General features: G+C 39.3%; 1 protein-coding gene across 11 annotated transcripts in view; it reads left to right on the top strand.

The window, feature by feature from the left end:
* Positions 1 to 12,728, top strand: part of CCDC158 (coiled-coil domain containing 158) — a 101,432-nt gene that overhangs the window by 66,100 nt on the left and 22,604 nt on the right. For all 11 annotated transcript variants that reach the window (XM_047719580.1, XM_047719583.1, XM_047719582.1 and 8 more), the window contains 2 exons: positions 1,067 to 1,159; positions 2,139 to 2,264. In XM_047719580.1, the coding sequence (XP_047575536.1) occupies positions 1,067 to 1,159; positions 2,139 to 2,264 (219 nt within the window). The remainder of the gene's footprint in view (positions 1 to 1,066; positions 1,160 to 2,138; positions 2,265 to 12,728) is intronic.

Genomic DNA, 12,728 nt, shown 5'->3' with positions numbered 1-12,728 from the left:
CTAACATTTTGCCAAATTCTCTTTTTGGAGCTAACACACTCACAGGGGCACCAAGATATAAGACATGAGATGCTCCTGATGTCCTCAGTAGACTGAAGAAATAAGAATGTCTCCATTCTAACTTACTGCCACAGAACGACTTGAACACTAGGTAGAATACAGTCTGTTAATGATATTAATAAAATGGTAGTGTAATGCTAGTGTCTGACATTTGTTGGGGTCCAGAAAATGCAGGCAGTAAACACAGCTTAAAGAATGAGAAGAATTGGGGCGCCTGGGTGGATCAGTGGGTTAAGCCGCTGCCTTCGGCTCAGGTCATGATCTCAGGGTCCTGGGATCGAGCCCCGCATCGGGCTCTCTGCTCAGCAGGGAGCCTGCTTCCTCCTCTCTCTCTGCCTGCCTCCCTGCCTGCTTGTGATCTCTCTCTGTCAAATAAATAAATAAAATCTAAAAAAAAAAAAAAAGAATGAGAAGAATTACCACGAAGTGTCAGAAGTTCAAAAAAAAAATGAGAAGGATTAATGACATTGTATTTGTAGTTACCATTCATCAGAGAGGAATAAATCTTTTTGTCATCCAAGAACTCTGAAAGACTAAAAATATACCCAGACTAGTCCTTGATTCTTAAGAAATCAGAGCCTTGATGGTTAGGTAAAATGATCTGTGATCCACCTATGTCAACTTTGGTTTTAAAACCAAATTTTAAAAAATTGACTCAGTGAATTTCAGTTGTTATTTCTCTGTGTGTATATATATTTATGTGTGTGTATATATATATATATATATATATATTATATTGTTAAAGCTGTTTGCTCATTTCATCCTGTTTCTTCATTCTCTTGAATGCCCTTCATGTACTAAATGTTGTATAGATGCTGGAGATACAGAGAATAAAGCCAGGGCCTCCAATTGTTCTAAGTTTATTGAATAAAATAAATAGATAAATGCAAGTTAGTGTGCTAAGAGTGGGGGAAGTTCCCTTGAAGAGCCAGCAACTCAGTTATTTATAGATTAATCAAACTATGCAGAGAACAGAGGATAAACCACATGTGGTCCTTGTTCGCAGGCATCGTTGCAGTTTGCAGAATGTCAAGATATCATACAGCGTCAGGAACAAGAGTCTGTGCGCCTAAAACTTCAACACACTTTGGATGTAAAAGTGAGGTCTTTTTTTTTTCATCATAAATAGTTTAAGCAAAAAACAGTGCCACTCTTTGATGTACTTATATATTTTCTTCATGTACCTTAGAAACATTCAAGTGTACTTTCAACACTATCTGATACTAGCCATTATAGATTCTGTATAAACATCCTTACGTTCTATACCTATCCTTTTCCTGTTACCAGTTTGGTAGCAAATTAAAGCACCGTATTCTGTGTTATGTTTGTAATAAGAGGGGTGAGCAACAGAGGTGCCTTGAGGATGCCCGAAGAAGAATCTTCCATACAGAAGGAGGTCAAGCAAGTGCAAAGCCCCAACATACGAGTGTGTTTGTCTTGTTTGGCGAATAGCAAACGTGATTTAATCTGCGTGACAGAAGCGTGTTCTTTAAAAACGGTACATGTACATCTGTGTGCCAAGTATATTTTAAAGCTGCAGACATACATGAAAGTCCTTTTTTTAAAAGATTTTATTTATTTATTTGACAGATCCCAAGTAGGCAGAGAGGCAGGCATGGGGGTGCGGAGAGCAGGCTCCCCGCTGAGCAGAGAACCCGATGCAGGGCTCGATCCGAGGACTCTGGGATCATGACCTGAGCTGAAGGCAGAGGCTTAACCCACTGAGCCACCCAGGCGCCCTACAATAGTCTCAGTAACAGATGCTCACGTGGGCTGAGCAGTTCGCCAGGCTTACCGTGGGGTCTTGGGCAAAACCGAGAAGCCAGCCTAGCGGCACCCCAAGGTGTCTTCCCGGCTCCAGGGCTTTTCACGATGCTGCGGGAAGGCACCTTCCTGAGCATCCGCTTCGTCTGCGATGAGTAACTTGGGCAGAAGCATCTGGCTTGATACTCTGCGTGATGACTCTGTAGATAGATGTTCAGCACCCAAGACAGATTATGTTTGCAAAATGCATCTGATCCCACGGTTCTGGGTGTCGGTCGACAACCGTCTTTGCTCCCATCTGTGTCGCTTTCTAGGAACTTCAGGGCCCCGGGTTCACCTCGAACACTTCCGTGAAGTCGCGCCTCCTGCAGCCGCCCACGGCCGCCCGCTCCCATTCGAACGTGCCGTCGTCCCAGTCCACGGCCAGCTTCCTGTCTCACGTAAGCTGCGGGTCCCCTCATCTCTGACGCAGATGCTCTCCTGCACAAATAACTAAATCGAGAGGAATTTCACTGGAGAATACATCTAGAGTTAGGACACTTTCAATTGCTAGATTTTAGATTTACACAGACCGGATGAATGCAAATGCTAACTTCACTATCTGGTATTTCCTCTTGGGAGGACAGATGAGCTGTTCGGTGGGATTAATGTTAACAATAATTTTTTTTAAGTTTTCATTTTAATTCCAGTGGGTTAATATACACTGTAGTACTCGTTTCGGGTGGACAATATAGTGGTTCAACACTTCCATTCGTGCTCGTCACCAGTGCTCGTCACAGGTGTGCTCCTAATCCCCATCACCTGCTTACCCACCCACTACCCCACACCTCCCTTCTGGTAACCATCAGGTGGTTCTCTAGAGTTCGGGGTTTGTTTCTTGATTTGTCTGTCCCTCTCTCTCTCTTTCCACATTACTCATTTATTTTGTGTCTCACATTTCACAGATGAGTGAAATCCTGTGGTGTTTGTCTTTCTCTGACTGATTTCACTCAGCATTAGACTCTAACTCCATTTACATCGTTGCACATGGCAAGATTTCATTCTTTTTGTGGCTGAGGAACGTCCCGTTGTGCGTATGCACACCACCTCTTCTTTATGCGTTCATCAGTCGATGGCCATCGGGCTGCTTCCGTTGCTTGGCTGTTGTAAATCATGCTACCACAAACATAGGGGTGCGTGTATCCCTTTGAATTATCACTTGTAGTCCTTAGATAAATACCTACTAGTGCAGTTGCTGGGTCGTGAGGCAGTTCTGTTTTTAACTTCTTGAGGAACCTCCATACTCTCTTCTACAGTGGCTGCACCACTCTGTGCTCCCACCAACACTGCACAATGTTCCTTCTCCACATCCTCACCAACACCTGTTGTTTCTTGTGTCGTTGGTGGATTATAGCCATTCTGACTGGCGTGAGGTGATATCTCATTGTAGTTTTGATTTATATTTCCATGATGATGGGTGATGTTGGGGTTGTTTTCATGTGTCTGTTGGCCATTTGGATGTCTTTTTGGAGAAATGTCTGTTCGTGTCTTCTGCCTGTGTTTTCATTGGATTATTTGGGTTTTGGGTGTTGAATTCTGTAAGTTTTGGTTTTAAGGGTTAAAAATTATCTTTAAAATTATGCACGTTACTTTGATAAAAAATTACCCCCCCCAAATAACCCCACAAACCAAACAACAAATAAACAACAGCAAAGAACATTTGACCCGAAGTCATTGTGCGTCTCTCACTACTTGTGTGACCTTGAAAGCCAAATATATTGTGCCTTGCTCTTTGCACCTCTAATGAAGAGTCTGGACTAGATGACCTCTAGGGTCAACTAGAAACATCAGCTATGAAATTAAACAACTTTTTATTACCCAAAAACCACCTTAGGAGGTGTGTCTAATTGTGCAAAAATAAACTGTACTTGATTATAAAGAATATCATTCATGACTGAGAAAGTGCCAGTCATGTCTCTTGAATCAAAATTTTAACTAATTCTAAAAACAAAAATGAACTGTATTTCCTATATAGACTGTCAAGCATACTTTGTACAATTTCTTCTCTTAAAAACATTTACTGTATAATTTTATACAATAAAAGTAACGTGCATTCTTCGTTTTGTTCATTGATGCTACCCTAAAGTACCTACAACAGTGTCTAGCATATAGTAGATACTCCATAAATATTGTTTAATGGGTGAGTGACTTGAATTCCATTGTAAAACATTGTTCTGGATTCTACTGTTTCTACTGGTAAATCAGTTTAAGTCTTCCCATTGCTCCTTTGGAGATAATATTTTCTCTGGCCACTTTTTTTTTTTTTTTACTTATTTATTTGAGAGAGAGAGAGAGTGCAAGCTAGGGGAGGGCATAGGATGAGAGACAGGCGGACTCTGCACTGAGCTTGGAGCATGACACAGGGCTTGAGCCCACCCTGAGATCATGACCTGGGCTGAAACCAAGAGTCAGACACTTAACCAACTGAGCTACCCAGGCGCCCCTCTCTGACCACTTTTAGGACTTCCTCATTGTTTCAGTTTATAGCAATTTGACTGTGATGTGCCTAGCTGTGGTCTTTGTATTTACCTTTCTGGAGGTTCACTGATCTTAGTAGATGTATAGATTGATATCTTTCATTAATTTTAGAAAATTTTTATCCCTTACCTTCTCAACTATTTTTTCTGCCCCATTCTCTTGTTTCCTTCTGGTACTTCTATTAAAATATTACTTTTTGAACAAGAACCATATGATACTCTCCATAGATGCTGAAAAAGCATTTGACAAAGTACAGCATCCCTTCCTGATCAAAACTCTTCAAAGTGTAGGGATAGAGGGCACATACCTCAATATTATCAAAGCCATCTATGAAAAACCCACCGCAAATATCATTCTCAATGGAGAAAAACTGAAAGCTTTTCCGCTAAGGTCTGGAACACGGCAGGGATGTCCGTTATCACCACTGCTATTCAACATAGTACTAGAAGTCCTAGCCTCAGCAATCAGACAACAAAAGGAAATTAAAGGCATCCAAATCGGCAAAGAAGAAGTCAAACTATCACTCTTTGCAGATGATATGATACTCTATGTGGAAAACCCAAAAGACTCCACTCCAAAACTGCTAGAACTTGTACAGGAATTCAGTAAAGTGTCAGGATATAAAATAAATGCACAGAAATCAGTTGCATTTCTCTACACCAACAACAAGACAGAAGAAAGAGAAATGAAGGAGTCCATCCCATTTACAATTGCACCCAAAACTATAAGATACCTAGGAATAAACCTAACCAAAGAGACTAAGAATCTATACACAGAAAACTATAAAGTACTCATGAAAGAAATTGAGGAAGACACAAAGAAATGGAAAAATGTTCCATGCTCCTGGATTGGAAGAACAAATATTGTGAAAATATCTATGCTACCTAAAGCAATCTACACATTTAATGCAATTCCTATCAAAGTACCATCCATTTTTTTCAAAGAAACGGAACAAATAATCCTAAAATTTATATGGAACCAGAAAAGACCTCGAATAGCCAAAGGAATATTGAAAAAGAAAGCCAAAGTTGGTGGCATCACAATTCCGGACTTCAAGCTCTATTACAAAGCTGTCATCATCAAGACAGCATGGTACTGGCACAAAAACAGACACATAGATCAATGGAACAGAATAGAGAGCCCAGAAATGGATCCTCAACTCTATGGTCAACTCATCTTCGACAAAGCAGGAAAGAATGTCCAATGGGAAAAAGACAGCCTCTTCAATAAATGGTGTTGGGAAAATTGGACAGCCACATGCAGAAAAATGAAATTGGATCATTTCCTTACACCACACACGAAAATAGACTCAAAATGGATGAAGGATCTCAATGTGAGAAAGGAATCCATCAAAATCCTTGAGGAGAACACAGGCAACAACCTCTTTGACCTCAGCCGCAGCAACATCTTCCTAGGAACATCGCCAAAAGCAAGGGAAGCAAGGGCAAAAATGGACTATTGGGATTTTATCAAGATCAAAAGCTTTTGCACAGCAAAGGAAACAGTTAACAAAACCAAAAGACAACTGACAGAATGGGAGAAGATATTTGCAAATGACATATCAGATAAAGGGCTAGTGTCCAAAATCTATAAAGAACTTAGCAAACTCAACACCCAAAGAACAAATAATCCAATCAAGAAATGGGCAGAGGACAATGAACAGACATTTCTGCAAAGAAGACATCCAGATGGCCAACAGACACATGAAAAAGTGCTCCACATCACTCGGCATCAGGGAAATACAAATCAAAACCACCATGAGATACCACCTCACACCAGTCAGAATGGCTAAAATTACCAAGTCAGGAAATGACAGATGCTGGCGAGGATGCGGAGAAAGGAGAACCCTCCTACACTGTTGGTGGGAATGCAAGCTGGTGCAACCACTCTGGAAAACAGCATGGAGGTTCCTCAAAATGTTGAAAATAGAACTACCCTATGACCCAGCAATTGCACTGCTGGGTATGTACCCTAAAGATACAAACGTAGTGATCCAAAGGGGCACGTGCACCCGAATGTTTATAGCAGCAATGTCTACAATAGCCAAACTATGGAAAGAACCTAGATGTCCATCAACAGACGAATGGATAAAGAAGATGTGGTATATATACACAATGGAATACTATGCAGCCATCAAAAGAAATGAAATCTTGCCATTTGCGACGACGTGGATAGAACTAGAGGGTATCATGCTTAGCGAAATAAGTCAATCGGAGAAAGACAACTATCATGTGATCTCCCTGATATGAGGGAGAGGAGATGCAACATGTGGGGTTAAGGGGGTAGGAGAAGAGTAAATGAAACAAGATGGAATTGGGAGGGAAACAAACCATAAGTGACTCTTAATCTCACAAAACAAACTGAGGGTTGATGGGGGGAGGGGGGCTGGGAGGTGGGTGGGATTATGGACACTGGGGAGAGTATGTGCTATGGTGAGTGCTGTGAAGTGTGTAAACCTGGTGATTCACAGACCTGTACCCCTGGGGATAAAAATATATGTTTATAAAAAATAAAATTTAAAAAAATATATTACTTTTTTAGATTGGTGTGTGATAACTCCATGATCTGAATCCCCTACGGGCCTGTGACTGTTTGTTTCTCTTGGTTTTCAGTCATGTCGTCCAGTCTCTTTGCTTTCTTGTTTTCCCAAAACTTTCTCTTTTTTTAAGAGTAGTTTTAGGTTCACAACAAAATCGAGAAAAGGTAGAGAGATTTCCCCACATGTGTACAGCCTCCTTGTTATCACCATCACTCACTGAAATGATATGTTTGCTACCAAGGATGGATCTAATCGACGTATTAGCATTACTTAAAGTCCATAGTTCGTGTTGAGGTTCACTCTCGGTGTTGTGTATTTTATGGGTTTGGATAAATGTATAATAACATAATATCCATTGTTATATTATACAAAGTATTTTTACTGCCCTCAAAACCCAAGCTCTTCTTATTTATCCCTCCCATTCACTTCTACACTGACACCACTGATCTGTTGTGTCTTTTCCAGAATGTCCTATAGTTAGAATCATACAGCGTGAAGCTTGTGAAGACTGACTTCTCTCACTCAGTACTAACTGCAAGTTCCTCCATGCCTTTTCATGGCTTGACAGCTCATCTTAATGCTGACTAATGTTCTGCTGTCTGGATGTACCACAGTTTTGTTTATTCGTTCTCCTACTGAAGGGCATCTTGGTTGTTTCCAAGCTTTTATAATTATGAATAAACCTCCTATAGACATTTATGTGCAGCTTTTTGTGCAGACCTATGTTTTCAGCTTCCTTGGGTAAGTATCAAGGAGCGTGATTGCTGGTCATATGATAAGAGTGTGTTTAGTTTTGTAAGAAACTGCTGAACCGTATTCTACGGTAGCTGTGCCATTTCGCACCTCCACCAGCAATAAATGAGAGTTCCTGCGGCGCCACATCCAGGCCAGTATTTGGTGGTGTCTTTGTGCTGGATTTTAGCCATTCTAATAAGAGCATAATAGTATCTCATTTTGTGTTACATTTCTCTAATGGCGTATGCTCTGGAACATCTCTTTATATGCTTATGTGACATCTGTATATCTTCTTTGGTTGAAGTGTCAGTTAAGGTCTTTAGTCCATTTTTTAATCCTTTGCTTCCTTTCTAAATAATTGAGTTCTGGACATTGACTATGAAAAATTAGATAATTTTGGTTTCTAGGTTACATTATTTTTTCTTGATAGAGGATGTACGTTAGCTTCTGGCTGGCAGCTAGAGCAAAGGCACTAACAATCCCGTATCACCTTAATTCATTGGAGGATTGAGACGATTCAGATTAAGGTTCTTATTCTGAAGCCTGAGGTGTAGCAGTTGGTTTATAGTCCACCTCTTTGATGGATTTCCAGTTTTTATCCCTTTAACTTATTGATTCTGCCAAAAGGTCATCTCGTCTTCCGAGCCTCTCTCAGCTGGTTCTTTTAGAATTGATGAATAGCTCTAGAGAAGATGGCTTCAAATGCCTCCCTTGTCTGGATTCTTCTGTTCCAGACTTTGGCCCGTCATTCTTTACTATGCTGAGAGCTCTCTAATGTCAGGCAGATTTAAAAATTTTATGTGTATGCTTTTCTAGTGAATTTCTGAACAGAAGGGTTATTCGACCATGACTGGAAAAATAACTCTTCTACTGTTTCTCTTTGCTCATAGAGTTTTAGATATTAACTATAAATCTATGCTACAGAATATAAAAATTTACCTCTCTTTTAACCACACATAACATGCACACACACACACCTTTCTTTTCCCTGCTATCCCCCCACATATAATCATTTCATACATCTGGTTAAATCGCATTGCTCAGATTACTGACAATGTAAATATTGTTCTCTAGCTGAATTGTACAGTGAACTGTGACTATATTTCCTTTTTGCCCTTAAATTTAATAATTATCTCATTTTACTTTGGTTTGTTTTCTAGATATCTAGAACTAATTACCCCTCAAACATTCTCTGAAAAATGACTGCAAAATTTATTTTAGTATGAGCAGAGTAATCACTATTTTATTAGTTCCCTATTCATATATTATGCACATAGATCATATATGTATTACACATCATGCTTTTAGAGCCTTCCGAGTTCCTGTTCTGATCTGGAATGGTCACTCTCAAGGCTTGCCACATGGTTGCCTTCTTGGATTTATCTTCTCTCACAATCCAGAGGATTCCCTTCACCTTTTATTCTGGTTTTTTTTGTTTTGTTTTGTTTTGTTTTTTGTTTTAATTCCCTTTCTTAGTTTCTTTCTTTTGGTGGAGCATATGATGCAGAGGCTAACTGAAAGGGAACATTTCATCCTTTGAGTATTTTAAAACTTTGCATGTCTGAAAGTACCATTATTCTTCACTTTCATGTGATTGATGCTCAAAATTTTGTTGCTGTGGTGCCATTTTGACTCCAGGGCCTCTGTCTGTGACTGGTTCTTGTTCTTTTTCTTAAAGTTTGTAGGGTCTTTTCTTTATGCCTCATGAATTCGTTTCAAGATGATCCCTGCTGCGGTTCTTTTTCTTTTCACTGTGCTGGGTACTTAGCCGGCTCTTGCATTCTTTTGTTCTCCGAAATTTTCTTGTGTCATTTATTTGATCATTTTCTCCCTCCATTTTCCTCAGTTCTTTTTAGAATGAGACCTCTTGAACCTCTCTAGTTATCTTTAATTCTGACTTCGTGTTCATCTCCTCATCTTTTATTCCCACCTTTTAGGAAATTTCTTAAACTCTGTCTTCTAAACATCCACTGATATTTTTTTCTGTTTATCATATGGTATGATTTTATATATAAAATATATATATATATTCATTTATTTTAATTTTCAGGAGCCCTTTTCTCTTTATATAGTTTTCTGTTCCTTTGTGATGTAATACTTTCTCATTTCTGTTTAAAGATAATAATTTTAGGGGCGCCTGGGTGGCTCAGTGGGTTAAAGCCTCTGCCTTCGGCTCAGGTCATGATCCCAGGGTTCTGGGATCGAGCCTGCATTGGGCTCTCTGCTCAGCGGGGAACCTGCTTCCCCCTCTCTCTCTCTCTGCCAGCCTTTCTGCCTACTTGTGATCTCTGTCAAATAAATAAATAAAATCTTAAAAAAAATAAAGATAATAACTTTAGTTTTTCAGTAATTTCTCCTGTCACCTGAATCATTGATGTTTTTTTCAAACTCATTTTTTCTGTTTGTTTTGATATCTGTCATTTATGTTGAAGACTTTCCTTCAAAGTATAGTGGTCATTGGCTCTTCATTCATATTTGAGATTGAGTCCCTAAAAAGCTGCTCACAAGGTCTTAGTAAAATTGACAGGATTCGTCAACCAGTAAATGGTTAAGTATTGCTTTTTTATTGAGGGACCCCAAAATTACCTGTGGGTCTTTTTTCTTGGTGCTGTGAGTTCTCCTAAAGAGGGGTTCGCTCACTACTGACTTACAGATGTAAATCAGCTGCCAGTATTCTGAGAGGCGGTGGGGTGGGGAGGCCGGGGCGCCTGTCCATCTGCGCGGTCTCACTTAAGGCTCGTGTTTCCAGTTGCAGCCTTACTCTTGCTACGCTGAATACCCCTTTGGAGCCTAAAGTGCTCTGCTTCAAGCTCATGCAGAAATTAAGCTTCAAATTCATCTAGGGGAGAAGAATGAATGATTACCTGGGAGTCTAACAGTTTCTCCCGGAGACTTTTAACCCATCCTCCCATTTTTCTGCTCTTTGTCCCACCTTGGCCTTCAGAAATACTTGAGGTCTCCAGTTCCTGAGCCTTTCTGGAATGCTCTCCTGCAGAGCAGCTGGCTTCTTGGTGGCTGCTTCTGTGCAGCTCCTTTTCAGCTTTCTTTGTTCTGCTTAATGTTACAGTGATTATGCATTTGCTTTCCATTTCCTAAAATTTCATTATCCTTACTCATCTAACGTTATCTCTTTCTTCCTCTTTATCCTTATAATTCCTTAGTGTCCTTTCAGTGGGGCTGCAGTTAGAGTAGACATAAATGCAAAGTATTGTGCTAAGAAGTGGAATACTACCTTTCGCATTGTTCCCCATTGCTCCTTCACTTACCTGGTTAGATTGTAGTCTGCCGGTTCTGTAATCCTGACCATAGCTGGTATTTACTGAACCGCAGGTGCTGTTCAAAGCATTACTACCACATAAGGGAAGTGCTGTTACCATACCTATTTCACAGATGCAGAAACTGAGGCTTGGAAAAGCAAAGTGATTTACATAGAGTTCACATACCCAAAACAGAGTAATGCCAAGACTTAACCAACGCAGCCTGAGTCTAGATCCTGTGGGTTTTTTTTTTTTTAAGATTTTATTTATTTGGCAGAGAGACACACAGCAAGAGAGGAACACAAGCAGGAGTGGGAAGGGAGAAGCAGGCCTCCCACTGAGCAGGGAGCCTGATGCGGGGTCTGATCCCAGGACCCTGGGATCATGCACTGAGCCGAAGGCAGACGCTTAACGACTGAGCCACCCAGGCACCCCTAGGTCCTGTGTTCTTAACCATTATTCTACACTGCTTCCCTACACTGCACTGCTAAATGTCTCTATAAAAAAAAAAAAATTAAAATAGTTCATGACGTAGATTATCTGCCTGAAGTTACATGGTGTTCCATACATGCATATATCCATACACACACATACATACAAAAACGCACACATGTACTTGGTATCTTGACATAAGAATTTTAATGTTTCAGATACAGGTTATTTTGCATATAAAAATAAAGTATTTCCAGGGCAATATCGTTTGCTTTATTTACATATCAGAATCTATGCCCATGTATTATGGGCAACGTGTATTAGCTATGCTTGCTGTTTGCCACCAACGTATCCACAATGTGGGCAAGATTTTTAGCAACACTTTATGTTTGTCTTGTTTCCTACTCACCCCTTCTCAATATGCAATGTAAATAATATATTTACATTCCAAGTAGTATATTTCTATTCCACTTTTATTATAGTCTTCTAGCAGAAATAGGAGTATAAGAGATAGACTTGGTCAGACATTCTCAAAATAGAATAGTCTAATTCAAACTGAGTGAGATCAAGCTTTTATTTTTAGCTTTTCCATTTATCTTCTATCTTTGGAGAATGGAGATAGGGCCAATGAGAAGCACATAGTCTCCTTAGACATTACTTATCTTACATCATAACTCATACATTTGCCTGTAATGGACTAAGGCCATTAGGGAGAACCATATTTGGAGAAGATAGAGGTGCATTAGGGGTATAATTTAGGATTCATTTTGGCAACAAGTCTAACATAAAATGATTTCAGAGTCACAATGTAATAGGAGACTAATCCAATCACAAAATAAACCTTAAGTTTAACTGAAGAGTATAAGCTTATATCCTTCCCTTGAAACAAAAAGCTTGTGGAAGTTTTAACTTGAAAATGTGTATCTTCTAGAAATAGCCTTAATGTGTATCCTAAGAGTCAAAAGATTGGGGTGGGAGAGAACATGATTCTTTAATGGGGTCTGGTAACTTCAGGAGCTATGTTTAGTTATTTCTTTACTAGCCAGAAAAGAGTCATACATAAACAATGTTTTAGAATTTTTCACTTCCCAGCTATTTTCTAATTTTAAGAAGTACTTTGCTCACATTATAAATCAGAATATTTCCATATGAATTAGTGTATTAAAAATGAATCAATATAAATATTGCAAGATGCATAAACTTTAAAAGATTGATAATTTTGACTAAATAAAACAAATACTATGACTTATAAAAGTCACAAAACACCACCTTAAACAAAATTAAAAGGAAACCACAAACTAAAAAATATTTTGAATAAAGGGCTACTATCATATAGAGAGTTTTTATATATCTGGATGAAAAAAATATATCCTTTAAAAGAAAATTACACTGAAGATGCAAATTTTGTAGATACAAAATTCACA

The sequence above is a fragment of the Lutra lutra genome, chromosome 2 (genome assembly GCF_902655055.1).
Source record: "Lutra lutra chromosome 2, mLutLut1.2, whole genome shotgun sequence".
In the NCBI taxonomy this organism is placed as follows: domain Eukaryota; kingdom Metazoa; phylum Chordata; class Mammalia; order Carnivora; family Mustelidae; genus Lutra; species Lutra lutra.
Note: the sequence above shows the minus strand (reverse complement) of the source record. Positions and strands in the feature narration are given on the sequence as shown.